This window comes from Buteo buteo, chromosome 8 (genome assembly GCF_964188355.1).
Source record: "Buteo buteo chromosome 8, bButBut1.hap1.1, whole genome shotgun sequence".
Classification (NCBI taxonomy): domain Eukaryota; kingdom Metazoa; phylum Chordata; class Aves; order Accipitriformes; family Accipitridae; genus Buteo; species Buteo buteo.
In genome coordinates, this window is record NC_134178.1 from 944,769 (window position 1) to 964,226 (window position 19,458).

At 41.0% G+C, this 19,458-nt stretch overlaps 1 protein-coding gene across 5 annotated transcripts in view; it reads right to left on the reverse strand.

The window, feature by feature from the left end:
- Positions 1 to 3,862: 3,862 nt before the first annotated feature.
- The window catches only part of SH3KBP1 (SH3 domain containing kinase binding protein 1), a 222,247-nt gene continuing 206,651 nt past the window's right edge, over positions 3,863 to 19,458 (reverse strand). For all 5 annotated transcript variants that reach the window (XM_075033410.1, XM_075033409.1, XM_075033408.1 and 2 more), the window contains 5 exons: positions 12,611 to 12,720; positions 11,159 to 11,284; positions 8,486 to 8,757; positions 7,001 to 7,064; positions 3,863 to 4,910 (listed from right to left, as the gene is read on the reverse strand). In XM_075033410.1, the coding sequence (XP_074889511.1) occupies positions 4,869 to 4,910; positions 7,001 to 7,064; positions 8,486 to 8,757; positions 11,159 to 11,284; positions 12,611 to 12,720 (614 nt within the window). In that variant the 3' untranslated portion in view covers positions 3,863 to 4,868. The remainder of the gene's footprint in view (positions 4,911 to 7,000; positions 7,065 to 8,485; positions 8,758 to 11,158; positions 11,285 to 12,610; positions 12,721 to 19,458) is intronic.

Genomic DNA, 19,458 nt, shown 5'->3' on the forward strand with positions numbered 1-19,458 from the left:
TGGGAAATTCCAAATAACAGCTGTTTGAAGAAAAGCGTTGAGCTGATGATAGCAGTAAGATTTCCAGAAGCAGTAGTAAAAGGTAATCCTTTTTGTTACCTGACAGCCTTCTTTTCTCTAGAAATTTAAATCCAGTTGGATAACTGTGAATGAATTCAGCATTGTTTTGGAGTGTTCTTAGCTGTTCACACAGCAACAGAGAAGTAAAACATAAGGTTATTACTCTGGCACACACACGCATGCAGGACAAACACCAGGTACTCTTTCTTACATCCCCAAATGAGAAGATCAGCGAGCTGCAGATTTCCACGTGGCGCGCACACACCACTGCAGCACGAAACCAGCTTGTGGAGCATCCCATTTGCTTTCTGTTTAACGGAGGCACAGCAACATCTCAGTCCAGCCTGCAAAAAGACCCCAGCCAGAGCCTGCAGAAGGCAACTACCTTACCCGAGCTGCAGCATCGGCACCTTCACGTGGGCAGAGGAGGTGGGCAGCCCCCCTCCTGCGTGTCACAGGTGCGCTAGGACATACGTTTCCAGAGCAGGAAGGTGTCCGATTCAAGACAAGAGGAGGTTTAGAGTCTGCGTTTGCTGCCATTTATAATGATGCAGGAGAAGGCTGAGGAAGCGTGAGGCCCGAGTCAGGGGATTTGGAAGGTGAGTGAAAATGCAGGTGGGAGAACTTGGGCTCACCCCAGACTTGCACCCAGCTGGACAGAGCGGTGCTGCTCCAGCTAGTGCATTGGTGACAGGTACCTGCTGCGCTGGTGACATTTGGGAGCTCTGAATCAGCACTTTGACTGAATCAGCCTCATTGACTTTAACATACCTCAGGTAGTCCAAGTCCAATATTGAAGCTCGTAGCCATTGCAGTAATGTGGCATCCTTCTTGCATTAAGAGCTCCCCGAGCACAGGTTACTGAAATGCATTTCTGAGGTGAACAGGTGCTTCAGGTCAGAGCATCAGAAATTTTCCGTTCCTCTGAGATCAGTGCCAGGCACGACTGCGTAAATACAGCACAAACATCCTGAACCTCCGGTGAGAGACTTGCCATCCATTAGCAAACTAGCTTTCTCCAGCCAACACGGCTTTTGCTGGGGTCTCAAAACCTATGTCATGTTTCCCCCTGCCTTGTGCTTTTATTTGCTAAATGGCTGCACCTGTGCTTCCAGCAGGGCTCAGTAAATTTGGCTCTTTGAATCCAGAGAAGCCAAATTATCTAGCAGCAGCAATTTCCATGCAGGTGCACCTACTTTTCTACTTATCCTTCCTTAGCTGCTGTTCTGTTTTTTGGTGGCTTTGTGCTAGGAGAAAGAACATGGTGCACGGATTGTGTGAACTGTGCTATCACCAGCACTTGTTGTGCCCTTCGCAATGAAAACCATCCCCAGAAGGGGGTAAGCCCAGGTGATGGGTCATCCTGTAGCAGGACAGATGCCCAGCTTAATTTTCACTACCTCTGAGAAGAACCCCAAAAGTGCTCTCACAAAATGCCAAACTCTCCATTGCTGTTATCCAAGGAGGTGAAGGGCAGCCTAATGGGTCCCTTTGCAGAAGGATGTTTGCCATTCACTAGCTGGGACGAAGCACGCAGGGAAGAGCTTGTCGTCCTGAGGAAAATGATCTTCCACAGCAAAGTGAAATGCCAGGTCTGGGAGCAGTGAAGTGAAGGGGTTTTACCAGGGAAAGTTTTGAAAACAGATACTTCTTTAATGTTCCGATATTCAAAATTGCTTGTGAAGCCTGGTCATTCTTACCTTATTTGCTTTGCCATTGTAATTTTCAAGTTTTCTCCTCCAAGAGAAACAGCCTGGCTGTCACGGAGTCAGGTGCTCCTGCGGACGCTTCGTACGCTAAGTAGCTCACAAAGTTCACGGGGCAGCTGGCTACCGTACACCTGGACACAAAAATTTACTGCATATACTTGTGTTCAGCCCTTTAGCATAAGACCCCTGTTAACATAACCCCTGTTAGCATAAGAACGGATTCATCTAACCCTCTTGCTCATTTACAAAGGGATTGTTAATTAAGTAACAGAACTTAATAAACACTTTGAATATTTACCATCTTATTTCCAAGTGTCAAGTGCTACGATCTCACATTAAGAAATACTTGCTCCTTTTAGACTGTTTTCTTAATAACCTAAACATTTTCCAAATCAAGAATTTGAATATTAGCATCCAAAGGCATGAGCTTGGTGTTTCACACCTGGCTTCTACACGTAAACAGAAGTCTGCCACAAGACTGGTGTGTGCATATTAATGAAAAGTCATTTTACACAACTCTTCAAACAACAATATTTAATCATTTCACATCAAAATAACTTCATAGCTCACCAGCGTTTCCTGTTTTTCTTTAAATACAAGCCCAAACATTTTTAAAAACAGCCATTTATATCCACAGGTTTAATGCATAATCAATCCTCTTTGAAAGGGGAAAATCCATGTGTTATGTGAAATACTTTCTATTACTACAGTGAAATGCAGCAAGAAGAGCTTATACTTCTACAAAATCTCTTCTCTCAGAATAATCAACATTCAAAACAAAGCATTTTCACAAAATCTTATTTAACTTCCTTTTACAAAGCATGATATGCTGGACTTCTAACTTCGATTTATAAAAGGACAAGTTAACATCTCAAAAGGATTAAAAAAAAAAAAAGTAATCTGATATAAGGAAACTCCGTGCCAAATTCAGACTTTTATTTGCAAAAAATGGAACATTTCTGAGATGTCTCTTATATTTCTGAGGTACAACTCAGGAATCTATACTTTATTTACCACAGATACAATAGTTTATCTCTTTCTGGGGATGCAATTAGGAAGCCAGAGCTGTTCATTTCTGGATATGTGTTCCAAATGTATGACTACAAACAGAATTCTTACTCCTTATCCCCCATTTCCTCCTGTTCTCCTAACTTTGCTGCTAACTTCACAAAAACCATGGAAGTACTCTAGAAATCTTTATTGCTGGAAAGCTATGTTGGGACTATCATTCTTTGTACAAAAATATTTTAATGCGGTTATTTAGAAATGTTAAATAAGGGCATTTCAGTGATAAAATATTTTATTAGTGCTTCTGTTTGAGTACACTGAGCAATGTATTGGGACTTTAACAAAAATTCTCAAGTTTCACTATCCGATCTGTCAGTCTCAGACACCACTGTTACAACAGAAGCAGATGCTATGGCAGAGGAAATCATCCCCCCGGTCAGGTTCTGTATTGCCAGTTGAGACCCATAAAGCAAGATTCGGGTACGGTGGAGCGTGTATTTTATGTATCTATGCATATCAAAAAGATTATGCGAACTCTGCCAACCACGTGTGAAGGTGACCAGCCAGCTGAACACTACGTCTCATCCAGCTCCTGGCAGGCAGGGGGGTTAGCCGTGATAACACGATATGCTGGCTGGAGGCAGCTCTAGCATTTGATGAGATGACAAATAGATCCTTTGTGTGTTTTGGTTTTTTTTTTTTTGTCACTCTGAAGCATCACCAACATCACTCACTCACTCACTCCACGCTATGCAAAAATATCCATTATTTAAATGCTTTGTATAAGCTCAACAGAGATTGCTGACAAGGTATGAGATACTCCGTGGCTAGTAAAGAACACACGAAACCTCAAACAAAAAAACGGGAGATCTTATTTTGAAAGGACAAAAGCAAACATAGAAACTGGAGGAAATGAAAAGAGCCTCAGGTTCACTAAAATGATGAAAAGAAAGTCCTGCTGCAAAACCAGACTGTAAAATGTATCAGTCTGTAAGTGTACAACATGACGTAGCAAACAATACCACGTAAACAACAAATGAAACAATATCACACGATAGAGAACTTTGTGCATGAAATAATACAACTTTTTATTCACGTTTTATAGATTACTTTTATTTATTTTTGCTTTAATAATGCATATTCTGTTCACTCTGTGCAAAATTGGGGACAGAGGCGGGCGTTTAAATCATCTAACGAAAATCAAGCGGACATGAACATTCAAGTTGAGGGAGAGGCCTATCAAAACCAGGAAAGCTAAAAAGCCACAGCTGCTCAAGACAAAGCTGCTCTCAGCTGCGCCCTTTTGTCCTGCCACCTCGCACAAACCTGGCTCTACCGACTGAGCAGCTGTACGCTGAGAAGGTGACCTCCGCCGGGCACGGGGACACGAGTCGTCGTGGTAGCTACATCGGGGAGACCTGGCTCGCAACCGGCTCCAGTCAGTGTGTGGCAAAGAAAGGCACAAATCATTGCAAAGACCGTATTTCTGTTGGTTTGTTTCCTTCTTGTAAATACATTTCTGTACACAACGTAAGTTTAAACTGTAGGGGATCTGGGGACATGAAATTGCATATTTAACAGAACTTAAAACCAGAACAAAAAGTAGGCTGTTCTACCTCGAAGCAAAAATAATCCCTCCAGCCCCAACATTAACATTCATTCCTGGCTATATGCAGTACAAACATTTTAAAATCTGTGACAAAAGACAATTAAAAACCAAAAGTCAAAATCATAAAGCTTGTAAACAGATAATCTGAAATACACTTTATTTATGGAAAAATATCATCAAAATAGTACCACTATGGACTAAACTGCCTGAGTTTTCATTTCACCTAGATCTTGAAGTAGAGAGCCTTTAGCACAAGAAGATCAATTTCAGTCACAACTAGTGCCGCACAGCACTGCTTCGGGTGGGAATTTTGTCCTCGTTGTTGGTATTTTTGTTGTGCTATCAAAAACTGTTGTGCTAATCCTTCAAATAAAGGGATGTTGAGGCAATTCTTAAATCATTTGGCACAAAGTTATTTTGGCTGGGGCATAAATTTGAGTCTCAGTCATGAAGAATAATGCAATATTCCACCTATCAAGTATTCACTTTGATTGAAGAGCTTTCTTTATGTCATTAACTTCCATCTGAAAAAAAACCAAACAACAAAACTGTGATGAAATCAGATGCTTTAACAAACTGAGGCACAGTTGGTGCTGCTTGAAAAGCACGTGTTCCATCTTGTCCACATGTGTCGAGTACGGGTTTTATACTACTCTTATTTCCACAGATTTCACAAATTGAGGTCACCTTCTCAGCTGCAGAAGGTGACGACTCACGGCTTCCTCCCCTCCGAGCCTGACAAGTGCAGCCATCGAATGTACCACGAGACCTTTCAAACTCTTTAAATTACAACTTTGACAAGCCACGCAGCTCGCTGCCAGGAATTACTTGCAGAATGAGCGCTGTGTTCGTGCACCAGCTGCTGCACTTACACCTGGCACAAGTAAACTGAACTGCTGACAGTGAGCACTGGTAGCTGAGGCGCAAAACCTGTCGTCTCTCTCCTATAGGGATGGTTCTTGCTGTAGGGACGGCGGTTGCCTTCTACACCCATCAAGCCTGGTCCAGGCACCTTAAGGGCTCTGATGGATGTACAGCCACGTGGTAAAGGATGTGGCTGAAACCGTCACCGGCCCTAGTTGTACACTTGGCCCCTCTGACAGAGACTGGAAACCCCGAGGTATAGGTATTGGATTTATTCAAACACACCCACAGTGCTCAGCTGCACCGTGGCGTCAAGGCAGTCTTCTTTAATGCATGGACTGAGAGCTGTGCTACCTTAGGACTATCGGAGCACTCTTAAACTAATGCAACTTTTCTTTGCTGAACTCTCATCTTCATGTAAAGCTAGTAATGCCACCTCGGCTAGCATCTGAACATTTACCAGCATAAGCAACATTTGAACTGGAGTAAAAGCATTCAGCTATGAGATCATCATTTTAAAACCATCAATACATGTTTCTGTATAAAGATGTAAAGCCATCCTTGGAGGTAGAATCCAGACCTCTGAACAGTCTGGTCTGTTAGACTAAATCAATAACTGCTGTCAAAAATGTTCATTGATTTTATCTGAATAAATTTCAATTTTAGCTGAACATGAACTGTGTGTTACTAGAAGCTGTACTCCTATGTGGTTGCACACATAAAGTCCTTTAGGCAGCCCTGGAGCACAGACATTGATGGTCCCCAGTTCTGCCACCCTTTTCCATGTTCCCAAGCACTTCACTGAGCAGGAACAGTCCAGGGAAATCACAATTCGATTTTCTATCCCTAGTACAAAGAAAAAGTAGTTGACCTATACCATAAAAATATAAAATATAATGAATACTAAACCACTTATCCAGTACATCAGAATAGAATAGAATGGAATGGAATAGGGGAAAGGACCCACAACAGTCATGTAGTCCAACTGCCTGACTAATTCAGGGCTGACCAAGTTAAAGCGTGTTGTTAAGGGAGTTGTCCAAATCACTTTCCCAAACCCAGAAAAGCAGTTGCAGCATCATTCCGTATCGAAGCAGCACAGTCAATGATGCTAGCAAAGGCCCAGCTCCATGATTCTCGCACAAGTAGGGCAGCGTGCTACCTGGCAAATGACTAAGCCAGCATGACAACATCTAGAGCTCAGGTACTATAGGAATTACGGCAGCAGTAACTGGGCGCTTCATCAGAGCACCTTCTTTCATATTGTTTAGGATGCTTTAGTAAAGACAACCTGCGTACAGTCTGTAAAGCAGACATAAAAATCTTGCTATATGAAATAATATTCCAAGCACATCAACGCTAAAAGACAAGCCTACTACAAAATATAAAGCCTTGAGAAAGAGCAAATAATTTAAGAAGACATGATTTCATTTGTGACAAAATCAAACCATTAGAACTGAGACTAGAAAATATCATAGTTCGAATCCTATATTGTGTTTCTTTTTTTTTGTGTGTACTTGTGCCAATAGATTTTTAGATAATTATCAGGCTTTTCAGTAAGAACCGAGTATTGCAATATATATGACACAGACTGGCAACACTATGAAGGGAACAGGTATATCCCTTTCAGAGATGTTAGTAGTTTTCGATTCACTCGAATCTAAGTACCTTAGCAGAGTTTTATGTCCCATACCCTGAGGCTAAATCAAACCTGGCAATACTTCCATAACATTATAAATAATTTAAGTACCTGCAATCGTAGACGGATCTTCTTTTCTTCATCCAACTCAGACAGCAACTGTTTAATCTCTTTTCTGTTAAAAGAATGCAAAAAAAGCTTGGAATGGAAACGATTAAACTAGTAAAATACAGAAGATCGCCTCTTGGAGACATATTTTCCCTGTTTCACCAGTTACCTTTTTTCCTCTGAACAACTAATTAAAGTCAGCCTACTCTTGTATACTGTATGCTATACTACAGACAAGTAAGACTCTCTATAGTAAGGACAGTACCCTCCACACCCCATGTGGCTCATGCATAATATATTTCCTCCCAACAGCCCTGCATCCACAGGCTTTGCTCTGGACTAGCAGTATCAACACGGCATCGGCACCCGGTTGCCTTTTTTTCCATACAAAATGGAGATGGATTGGCTGTTGGTGGGCTGTAGGAACGGGTAACACAAATCCTGCCCCATACTTAACCCCCTGAAAAGCTGTTTACGCCAGCAATGCAATGTAACCTTCAACTTCATTTAAAGACTTAACGATCCCCAATAGGGATTTGCTGTCATCCTTCTTTGTCGGGAAGAGGAACGTAGCTGTAAGGAGCAGACACTTTCTCATGTCCCCACTGAGTGATCTCACCGTAAGACAGAAACCAGTAGGTGGAAGCAGCCCTTGCGAGAAGGGCCGGGGAGACCGGAGGAGCAGGGGTCGGCCTCAGAGGCGAAGCCGTGGGGCTCGCTGGCTAGATCCAGCTTCAGCCATGCCCTCCCGCATCTTCTCCCAAACTCCCGGCACACCTCTGTTCCGCCACAGTCTCTGCACGCTGCTTTCCCTTTTCTTTTTCCTGCCCGGGCTACACACAACTGACGATGTAAGTGAAGGTTTAGCTTCCAAAACATTAAATATTCTCAGGAATAGCAAAAGCTACATGCCAGCCCCAGTTTCTTCTAAGAAATGAGCAGCTTAAAGAAAATAAAGATGCCCAACACTAAAATATTAAGATTCAGGGTCATAAACACAAAGGTCTTCAAATGTCCTAATGACAATTCAGTTACTTCTTTAGTAATATGAGCTTCATGGGAAAATGTGCTAACAGTCAAACAACAAATCGATTTAATAATTTCAGGAACTTGTAGTAATTCGTAGTACAGCTAGAACAAATGCACCCCTTATTACGATCAATGCACATGAGTTCCCAAATAGTTATTGGCAAATAAAACCACATTAGAACCTTATTCACCACTTATAGCTTGTAACTTACATTTTTCAACACCCCACAAACATCTGCTTATGTCATAACACAGGAAAAAAAAGCAGTTACAGATGGATAGTGCCAGTCTTTTTGCCTGACCTTCTCACCCCGAACATGTTCTGTCAGACAAAAATCACTCACAAACACAAAGGCACACTGTGCAGAGTAACAGACATGAAGGCAAGCTCAGGAAGGAACTGCCACCACCATGCATGGACGGATGCACCCCACCTGCAGTTTGATTTGCAGTACTTACTTCTGCTGGTCTTTCATGGTTTCAATGATGGTTCTTAGCTCCTTAATTTGTGTTCTCAGCTCCTCCAGGGCAGTCTGACCTTGGCTCAAGTGCTCAGTCTTTGGCTTTCCTTCAGTACCAAACAGGGATGGGGAATTTGACCTGTGGCCTGTTGTTCCCATAGCAATGGAGTGAAATCCAGGTGACGGTGAAGGGGATAGTGATGGCTGCACATTACTGCCACTAGCCAAACCTCCTGGTTTTGGAGGCAAGGAAGTTTTATTATCAGACACCTGCAACGAAAAGAGTAACATTTAATGTCTGGAGAAAGCTTTATGAAAATCAGACCTCTAACAAATATTAAGTGTTTTGCTGCTCTCTCATAATGTTGAAAGTCCATGTCAAACATGGACAGTTTTGGTCAAAGCTTAATAAATATAACAATTAGTCATTCTCTTTGTACATGTACATCAGAAGGGCTCTAGCTGGGATGCAGAAGTTCAGACAGCTTCGGTCAGGCTTTCCACAGTTGCTACAACCAGTCAGCAATAAGTGTTTCCAAGATCTCAGACCTAGCAGTGAAATGAACCAGGGAGAGACGCTCAGTGTTTCTGTCAGAAGTTTGTGAGAACATACCTACACCCATGGACGTCTCCTGCAGAGCACAAAACTGCATGACCAAGAATCCGAGTTGTATTTTTTTGCACATTAAATTTATGATTGTCAACTAACCACTGAAGGAATCTTCAACATCCAATGTTTTTTTAAAAATTAAAAAAATATGTTACACGTTGCCCTTAGCATTACAAAAATAGCAAAATATTCCTTCAGTTTGCTTGTTGGTATGATATAAAAAGAAAAACAAAATCCCATGGCTTCAAAATGATAATGTAAGAAATACATGTACTGTACTGTCCTTTGTTAACCGAAGCTTCTGTGAATCCCCATTAACTACCAATGGCTCTTTATTCCTCCATAAACTTAACAGAAAAACGCAGCATTAACCGAGTTACCCTGGAAGCATGTGGCTGTAGCTCAGAAGGATCCCATGCTTCTTGAATTGCAATCCAGTGCTCTACTTATTAGATAAGGCACAGAAAATCTGAAGTCCATCTACCATACACCACCACCTACTTCACTGCATACACCAAAGTGTACAAGTGCAGTTAGCACAAAGGCAAGTAAGGTGAGTCTTAATTATTTATCATATTGGTTTTTGGCAATGTTAATGTGTGCATTATACGACAGCTACCAGGAGTATCTGAAAATCTGATTTGGCTGAGAGTAAGAAAAAGCACTAGGCAGCCCTCCAAGTCTATCTCGGGAAAAGAGATACTGAAGTTGAATAGCAAATAGGGTAAGATATTGAGAAAAAATGGTATGGGAACGCAAAGAGACATTGTAAGTGAGGACCTGGGGACTGAGGTAGTGGCATTAGCTGGACAAGGTAACTGAGAGAAAAGTTAGTGGTCAGATGAAAATTAGGAGAAAGTGTGATGGGGAGGGCAGAGCAAGATCCACTGAGTTCTGCAAAAAACAGTCTTCCCTACTACAGGAGCGTGATTGAGTACAGAACCTGTCCTGGGCAAGCACTGCATAAAAAAAGTATTCTGCAGAAAAAACGGCACGACCACAGAAATAAAAATGGCATTATAATCACAAGAAAGCTGAATCACGCCAGTGGCTTGAGTGGTTGACTTCATCACCTTAATAACGTTCTTTTCACATTTTTTATGTATGTGTGTGCATGTGTGAGTAATGTGTACCTATAAATGGATCTTTCATACATAATAATCCTTATATCAGTAGATGCAAATTTCCTTTGGATTGAAAAGAGACGTCCGGCTGAGTTCAAACCTGGAGCAAGCGAGCAAGGCACAACGGGAGTCATCCACTCTGAGCCCCTTATTCCAGCGCTTAACTGGCTATCAACGTTAAAGCCTCTAGCAGCTACTTTCTGGCAGCAGTCATCTTGTTTTACAGGAACATCTACACCCTTGGCATACCAGCATCTAATTGACAAATGTTGGCCCAAGAGTATTCCTTAACGCAAGGGCTCCCAGAAGAGGGAGCTATGTAACAAAACATTATCCTCACAACTTGATCACAGAAGTGCGTGACTTCATCTTTCAAATACGTTTGTTACACTATTAGAATGTAATAGTTGTAACATTAAAGGTATCCTTATGTACTAAAAACTAGCTCCAACCTCTGAAGCCTGATCTACACACTCCTTCTGTAATATTTGATCATCCTGTGGTTTTCTACCAATACACAGTAAAAATGGCAAAAGCTTATAAAATGAACACAATTATACCAGCATAAAAAGCAATTATACTTGCAAATTTAAATCCACATACTATTAGAGTGGGTCAAAGAGTTGTATTTTCTCTGCTTACAGACTCTTCTAATGTAAACTCAATTTACAGCTGCAAAAAAAGAGCCTTTGTTTCTAAAATTTAGTTCCCTAGCTTCTCTGATTCTGTGAAATGTATTTATACTAGAAAGATTTTTTTCACAGTATGGTTATGGAGACACTTTAACTGTGCAATTCACTTTAGATTTGCATTTCAAACACAGAACAATCTTTAGTAACCCTGACTGTTGAATTAAATTAAAAAAAAAATAAAATACTGTTTTAAAAAAAGAAGATGCACGTGATAAGGTTAAGCAGAGGCATTCCAATTAACTTACTTGTGATATTGTAACTGTTCTTGATTTCCTTGACGCTTCAATAGCTTTGTGAGTAATGGAAACATGTTCCTCCTTCTCGTCTTCAGGACTTGGTGAGTCAAAGAAATCAGGGCTTGAAAGGGATGACTATGTAGACAAACACGCACACCACAAGAGAGGGGGAAAAAAAAGCAGGTATTTTCATTGTACAAGAACTTAATGAAGGAAGAAGAAAAGCATTTATGCGGTGAATTTTTTTATTTTTTTTTTTATTTATCATTTTCAAAGTAACAATACGTAAAATCAGGACTCTCCCTCCCCCTCACCCCCCTTTTTGACATCTTATTTTCAAGGCTAGAATGCTTTCAAAGCATTCACGAAATAAGCTACACTCGAGAGTTGGATTCAACATTAATTTCCACCCTTGCACCGCGTTACAAGATGAAAGCAGCCTCCTGTCCACAAGAAGAGCTGCACCTCCCCTGGCGAGGACGCCGAGCCGGGTGCTGCGGGCCGCCAGCTCTGTCCCCGGGCAGCTCTGCCGTGGCCGTGCCCAGGGCAGGGCTCACGTGGCTGCTCCCCTCGCACGCTGGTGGCACGGCAGGGCTGCCTTGTGCACAGCTTCTTGGTAAAAGAGCAAACGGGGAAGGTTCTTTCCGCCCCTGGTTCCTTCCCCCATAGGTTTGACAGGGGAAGAAAAACCTTTTTACTTGTCTTTTATGGGTCTGTATTTATGTACGTGGTCAATTTTGAAAGCTTTCTGTTTTGTGTTCTATTAGTTTCACCACAATCCTTTTTGTTTCCCTCCACTCTGTTTTTCTTCAGCAACATAAACAGAGGTAACCGTCAGTAGTTGTTCTCATTCTGATATTCCAGAATGTAAAAAAGCACGGAAATGAACAAACCCCAAATCCCAAAGAAAAAGACACTGAAAAACTAAGCAGTGGCTTCCAAAGTATGGTTTATGAGACCAACTGGTCTAAAGATACATATTAGAGAGTGAAATTTGAATCACCCTTATATTTACAATTGTGAGTGTAACAAGAAGAAACACATGATGGCTCAAGGAGAGCCGTTGTAGGCTGAAACGGTCTGTTTGTCCTCAAAATCTGGTGAGTATTCTAGAGAAACCAAGGGAAACACCTTCAAAATCCTTAATACTTAGCACAGCCTAGTTTATTCCAAAGATTTTTACAAAGGCTTTTTCTGGCCTCAGTCATGGCTGGCAAGGAATACTTGGCAGCACCCAAATAAGGGGGTACAAATCTTATGAGGGAGGGAACGTTTTAAACATCAGTATTCAAAACACTGGCAGCCTTTTGACACTAGTTTTCCTGAGCTGCATCTCTCTGCCTCACTGTACATGTGAAGGAATGGCTGTGCAAATGTAGTAAAACCACCAGGGAACACAAATAGGAAGGGGGGGAAAGATCAGAAAAAAATATTTTTAAAAGAAAAGGAAAGTTAACTTACAGACGTGAGAGACTGGGAGGGTGGTCGCCTGCCAGTAGCTTTTGGTCTGGTTGTGGTTGGATGATTAAGCTTCTCAGCAATTGGTATTACAGAGTCAAAACCTTCCAAGTCTTAAAAATAAAACAGAATTGATTTGGTTTGCTGGCAATTGTCCTCAAAGGGAAAGAATCACAATTTTTTTCTAATTTCAAAGAAATCAAATCCCATTTTCCCCATTGTGTCACAGTGTTCTGCACACACTAAGCCACCACGATGGCACTAAAAAAACCTGGAAGTCAAAGGCAGCTGTTATCCAGTCACCCTTGCCAAGCACAATTACCCTTCCACCTCAAACACAATAAAGCGGAGGGGGAACGTATAGGGGAGCCTTTGGCTTTGTTTTCGGCATAGTGAAAGCTAAATGACAACACGGGTCCTGTGGCATGGAATAAACAGTTTCAAAATTTCCATCCTGCTATTAAAGGGGTTAGCATTTTTTTTTTTTCCTGAATAACGGGAGACATAAGACAGCGCACGCGCTGCCTCAAGACCTGTACTGTCAGCGCTGCACCTGCAGCCATTGCCTAGGGGAGCAGGGAATGCGGATGGTGGAGCTGGACGTGATCCGCAGGATCCCGGACACCCGCAGCTGGAGGCAGCACCGTTTCCAGTAGCTGTGGGTGAGAGGAGTATCTCCCTCCAGTAGTCCGGAGGCTATGGTAAGTAAAAACTCTGACAGGCTCCTGAAGCTGTACAGGGCCCAGGAAAAACAGGTCTGCTCCAATGTGGTACTGACCATCTTCACGGCTAGCGAAATGCACTGGGGAAGTGTTTACTGAATACAGCCACGTGCTAGCATGTTTACATGAAAGAACGATGCGGAGGCTGAAGGAATACTCCAGCTCGTGATTACGTGCCTGAATCAAATGGCTTAACACCATTCATCTATTTTTATGGGTTATATCAGTTTCACTCACTGCCATTTCAAAATGCCCTACTGCATATGTTAAGCAGAAATGAGTCAGAAAACATACAAGAGGTATTTTTGACAAGATAAATCAAAATTCTGTAAAATTACTTTCAGACGTGAATCAAATACTGGAATGGTATTCATTATTCAGAGACTATTTTTCATTGCACACATGCAGGAAGAAATAGCTTTTAAGTTAATAGTTATAGATATTGGGCACTTAATTTTCAGAACTGTTACAGAACAATGAATCTCTGGAGACTGAGCTTTGTTGCTGTATTACGACCATCATACAAAATTGCACAATGGAAAAACAAATGAATTAATGGGCCTATGCAATAAACTATATGTACTGAAGGACACTTAAACTGATTCCAAGTATTCATGATTTGGCAGCTGGGAAGTAAATGGGATCAGACATTCCTTATTCAGCAATATTCTTCTATCTCTGGGAGATAAAAAAACAGAAGAAGGAAAAAAGAGACCTCTTTCAATAGCCCTGAAATAGTCTAAGGTTATTCACCTCCACATACTACTCTATTTTTGGAGCAACTCTTCCTATTTATAACCAGTGACCCCACTGTCCTCTACCAGGTATTTTTCTCATTGCTTTTTTCCTTGACTGTTGCAACCTATGTCCAAAGGTAGGTCACAAAGTCTGTCAATGGGAATTTGGCAATCCAAAGCCTCAACTGTACCTGACATGTCAGGTGGGGCTGCAGTGCTTTTCAAGTAGAAATGAGCTAGCATTATTAGCAGACTGCACAAAACCTATCCGGAGTCCTAAAGAACTTCAGAGTTTCAGGAGAGGAGAAACGGAAGTAAAAATTTATTTTCTGGGGAAAAAAAATGCAAATATAAGAGCTGGTTTCCAGTAATATCCAGTTTGAAGCTGACACATGAGGTGATAGCTAAATGACTTGCTTAAGATCACACAGCAAATCAGTGATGTATTTTCATACACTGTCTTAATTTTCAGCACTGTGTTACTTTAAGTTGCACAGCAAGAATATATTGCCATCAAAAATATACACTCATCTATAAACATGTGAAGCTCATACACATGAGTACAAATGGAGGTGGAAGCAATCCTTCCATTTGTCCCAGCCACTCCTTCCCACCTAACTGGTTTTACTATTTTTGTTCCTGGGCTAGTTTTAATGCGGCTCATTTTCCAAGAGCATGTGCCCAGCCACACAACTACCGATGGTGAAGGGAGGATCGGGATCAGTACCAGAGGACTGATACAAGCTGCTAAAACTGAGAGGAAGGGCAGGCTCCAGCTTTGCGGGGCAGCAAACTGGCTGGAGTCCGGCTGCAGCCTGGGAAGGCTCCAGTGCGTGACTTCCCTCTCTCTGTCTTGCTGCTCCCATGGTACGCACCACTGTCCCTTCTTCTGTTCTTACAAAAGGTAAGTATCTACACTAATATGGAAAACAAGCAAGGAAAAAAATAGTGAAGGCATTAATTCAGTGTGGGGGTTTGGGCTTAAATAAACTAATAATTACCTAGAGTTCTATGTTTGATCAGAATAGTCAAATATTCACGTTTAAATTGTAACATGTATCAATACACAGACAGTGTAGGAATTTGTGTCCTTGAGACCCATGAGTGCTTGCAGATAAAATCTGCTCCACACATTTTAAGAATACCATGAAAGATGAACAGTTCTGTGCAAAGCTTCTATTATCAAGAAATATTGGGAATGCTCCATTTTTTTCCACTTCTGAATGCATTTCTGATAGCTAGAAAAACAAACTAAAGCAGCCTATACCTGCACTGAGTTTTAAAAAAAAGAACAGAGCAGAGGTTGGAAAGGCTCCACAGGTAGAATCTGCTGCCAAACTAGTGAAATCACAGCCATTCAGCTGATACTATAAATGAAATTCTATTTAAGTGTAAGGGACAAGGTACAATGCTAAAATAGTAAATCCATTTCCAGTACTTCCATATGCCCTTTATCCGCCCCCCCCCCCCCCGCCCCATTTGTTCTCCTTATTTAGATGTGGTTCTTGCTCCCAAATCCGCTCTGCATCTAAGGTTATCACCACCTTCCACAGTCATTACCTATGAGGTATTCATTCAGGAAAAGTCCCATCTAGTAAACTGGTAACTAGTCAAATGAGGCACAGAACCACTCAAGAGACCTCTGCCTTACTGTCATCTATACTGTAGGTTCAGTAATGAATTCACTCATACTGTTATTTGATTAATTTTTGCTGATGGAAAGCAAGGTTATATGGGTGTGACTATATTACTCACTAAGGTCATTAAATGCAGAGATTTGATTTTAGTTTGTATTTCTGTAGCTATCAGAAGTTGGGAGCTTAAACTTACATACTAAACAAAATGTAAAACCTTCCTGAGCCGGACCAAATGGATCGTCGTTAAAAACAAAGTCCCATCTACTGTATTCACAGCCATGTTAACTGCCAGGAGGGCAGACCTGAACTCTGCACTGCTCCAGCTTTCTCTATGTCTAGTAATAATAAACAGTAAGGAAGGTTCCCTTGAACACATAGAGGGCACCCATCAATTAACAGTGCCACTCCCTAATTAAAAAATAGTTGATACCTATTCTGCAAATAAACAGATGCATTCATCATTATTACTGTCTCACTGATCAAGCTGGTAATTCATGAAGTAATTCATAAGATGGGAAGAAAGACATCAGAGTAATTCTAATATACTAGTGTAGTACACATAATACAATGTCTGGCTTACTGAGCAAACACATTTAATGAATATGAAAAACATTAGCTGTGCAAGAATTATTCCCTGGTATCCTTCCAAGCCAGTTAAGAATAGGATATTTTTCCCCATTGGTAAGTTCATTTGGAGACATGGTTATTTAAAGGATGGTGATGGTGTTTTTTAAAAAAATGCCCAGATCCAGGAAAACAGTTATGCAAGGAAAACATTCTCAGCTCATTAGACTTGCACCTTCTTGGAAAATAACCTTCAATTGACCCCCCACCCTCCCCCAAAAAACCCCAGAAGGAAAAAGTTAAATGTTTATGCTTCCTTCCTTACCCCTTTTACCCTCTGCATTTACTGTTCTGGCAAAAAATGTGGCTAGGCCTTACCTTTATCTTACGTTCAGGTTTTTTAGTCTTTGGGCAAAGTAATTTATACATAATGAAGACAGAAAGCTTTCTGAATTAGCAGAGAGATTTCACCTTGAGAAAACTGAAATGGAAAGTGATGGATAATAGCAGAATCAAGACATTCAGAATGCTAATGACGAGGCGTCATAGACCAGAAATACAGCAGGGCTGGAAGAAATGAGGCAAAGGTGGTGTTCAATTCATTTGAAGAAGATAATGTCACAAAAGCCACAGAGACAGATTTCATTTCATAATCATTTTCAATACATTTAAAAGATTGACAATAGGCTTGTGAAGTGGTATGTATACTGTCTTTAAATGCAATACTCCTGAAAGCTATCAAATGAGACAGAGATACTGCAGACAGAATCTTCTGCACTAATGTCCATTCAATACATAGCCCTAATTAAAAAGCAGCTCAAACAATAATCTGAATATTACTGGGAATTTTCAGAAGGCCACAATTATTTTAGCTACTTCAAGTGCTCAGATTCTGCTACCCTCCCCATGCTGAACAGCATCGTACCCTTCAAGGAATACAGCCATGCTCCTGGCCAGGGTCAGGGCAGCAGAATCTCGCCCGTAATGAATTGCAGACTCTTCTCTGAGATTTGGGTAATGCACTTTTAGCAGGAGGGCTCCCTGGCTGCAGGGTTACTGTGTTCAGGAGCGTAACAGTGACGTGCCGGGGAGAGCTGCCCGCATGGTTCTTTGCTCTGGAGGGAAACAGCTTGGCTCACCTGGCTTCCCTGGACAGCAACTGGACAGCCACCTTTCCCGAAGTGTACGGTTATCCTTTCCCATTTCGACCCTGACTTTTATCGCTTTACTAGCTGAATGTAGAAGGCTGCCATAATGAGCTTTCCTAAGCAGTTGCCAGTGCCCTCATAAGGATTTTATTTTTAACGATTCAGAAGATGCCAAGAAAGAACTGAAAGGTCAAGAAAACTGAGCTAGAAGAAATGGATATGCTGTTTTCAAGCACCTCAACTTGACACACTTGGAGAACGATTTAAATTTCTGGTTTACTGCCTTTTTCTGGACCCTCCAGGGCAAGAGATCTAATTAATTTACGTAATGGACCATTAATGTATCCCTGATTACAATATTTACAATTCCCAACTATGTTTATGGGTGATTTTGATTCACTGACATAAATATTACAACTTAACCCAGTTGGGTAATTCTGCTCCTTTGCTTCGCTCTACTAAAATGAACATGAACAGCAGCATAGAAAGAAATAACTGCTTTAGGCAGATTTCGGTCTTCATTATACGAGTCACATTTTGTCCTCCAACCCTTATATTTACCAGTATTTTCTTTCTTCCAACTTTTACTCTGTGTCTTCAGGCAAAATAATTATGTCTCTCAGTATAACAGCCTGTGATTTAAGGACAAACCTGCTCCATTCTATAACTTTTTACTGGAAATATTCTCCATCTTTTTCCCTCATGTGGGCCAAATCTTATTAGATCACTTGTTCTTCCAGTCAGAGGCACAAGAGCAATCACCTCCTCTAACAAATATGAGCACGTTACAGCTCTAGAACAACTGCAAATACAGATCAAGGAAACATGATATACTGAAGATTTTTTTAATCTGTTTGTTTATTAGATATTTTCAAGTCAGGGTTTTTTAACAACTCTTCCAGGCAAGTTAGCTCTAGCCTTGGAGGGAGGGACAGAAAAAGATTATGGCTAATAACATGGGTTTGGCCAGTTCTCCATGATCCACCAGCAAATGCGCTGAAGATTAAAGCCCAAAGAAATGCTGAAAAATGGACTCATGTTAACCAGCTTTCAGGGAATCTCTTAAGAAAATTCATACCAACACTATATGTTTCAGCAGGAATTGATGAAGGCATATGTGCCTTACGTTAGCACTGATAAAGATTATTAACTGCTTTCATAAATACTATGCAAAATGTGTGAAGAGCCAGGAAAAATATTGGAAAGATGTTTCTGCTTGGCTCTGTGTGGGAAGCGCCTGTGCAGCTCAGTCTTTTTGCAAAGCACAGAAACTGCTTCTTGTGTGGATTAACTGAGGATTTCCACAGTAGACGTATCATTTTTATTTCTATGTGGCTTATTTTTTAAATCACTTAGCTTAAATCCATATGATTTTAAGTGTTAGATGATTTCAAAGCAAACCTATTTTGGATAGACAAGACTTGTTTCAGGATTGCAGGATTCCAAAGTGTGTGTGTATATATAGTTAAAAGACTTAGGATTAAGTTACTTTCAGTGTAGCCTATGTTGCTTTAGAAGCATTTTAAACCAAGCTCAAAAAGCCACTGTCAATCTAGAACAGTTGTTGGTACATAAGACTTTACAACAGATGTAACTACCATGATTTAACAACAGCAATACTGGAGACAAAGTCTGGGGTGACATGACCGTGCGCTTTCCACTTAGAGCCAGTGAGTGCTCTTCAAATTTCTATGTTTTGTGGACTTTTTTTTCCTCTTTCAGACTAGAGAACCATCCTAGCATGTTGCTAAATATTTTTGTAAGGACATCACGACGAAATATATCCATTAAACTTTGCGATGACACCATCTGTCTGAAAGAACAGGTTAATGAAACCACAGCATTGACAAACAGCGCCTGCAAACTGTACATGTCACTTAACATCACTAAAATTTCCTATGGTACAATAAAATAAACTACAATGATTTCTTGTTTCAATGCTATGGTGCAAGATCTTCTGTCACAATAAACTCAATTTCAAGTTTTAGCTAAAAATAACCCCTGTAATAGCCATGTACACATTAGGTGTTCTACAAAATATTT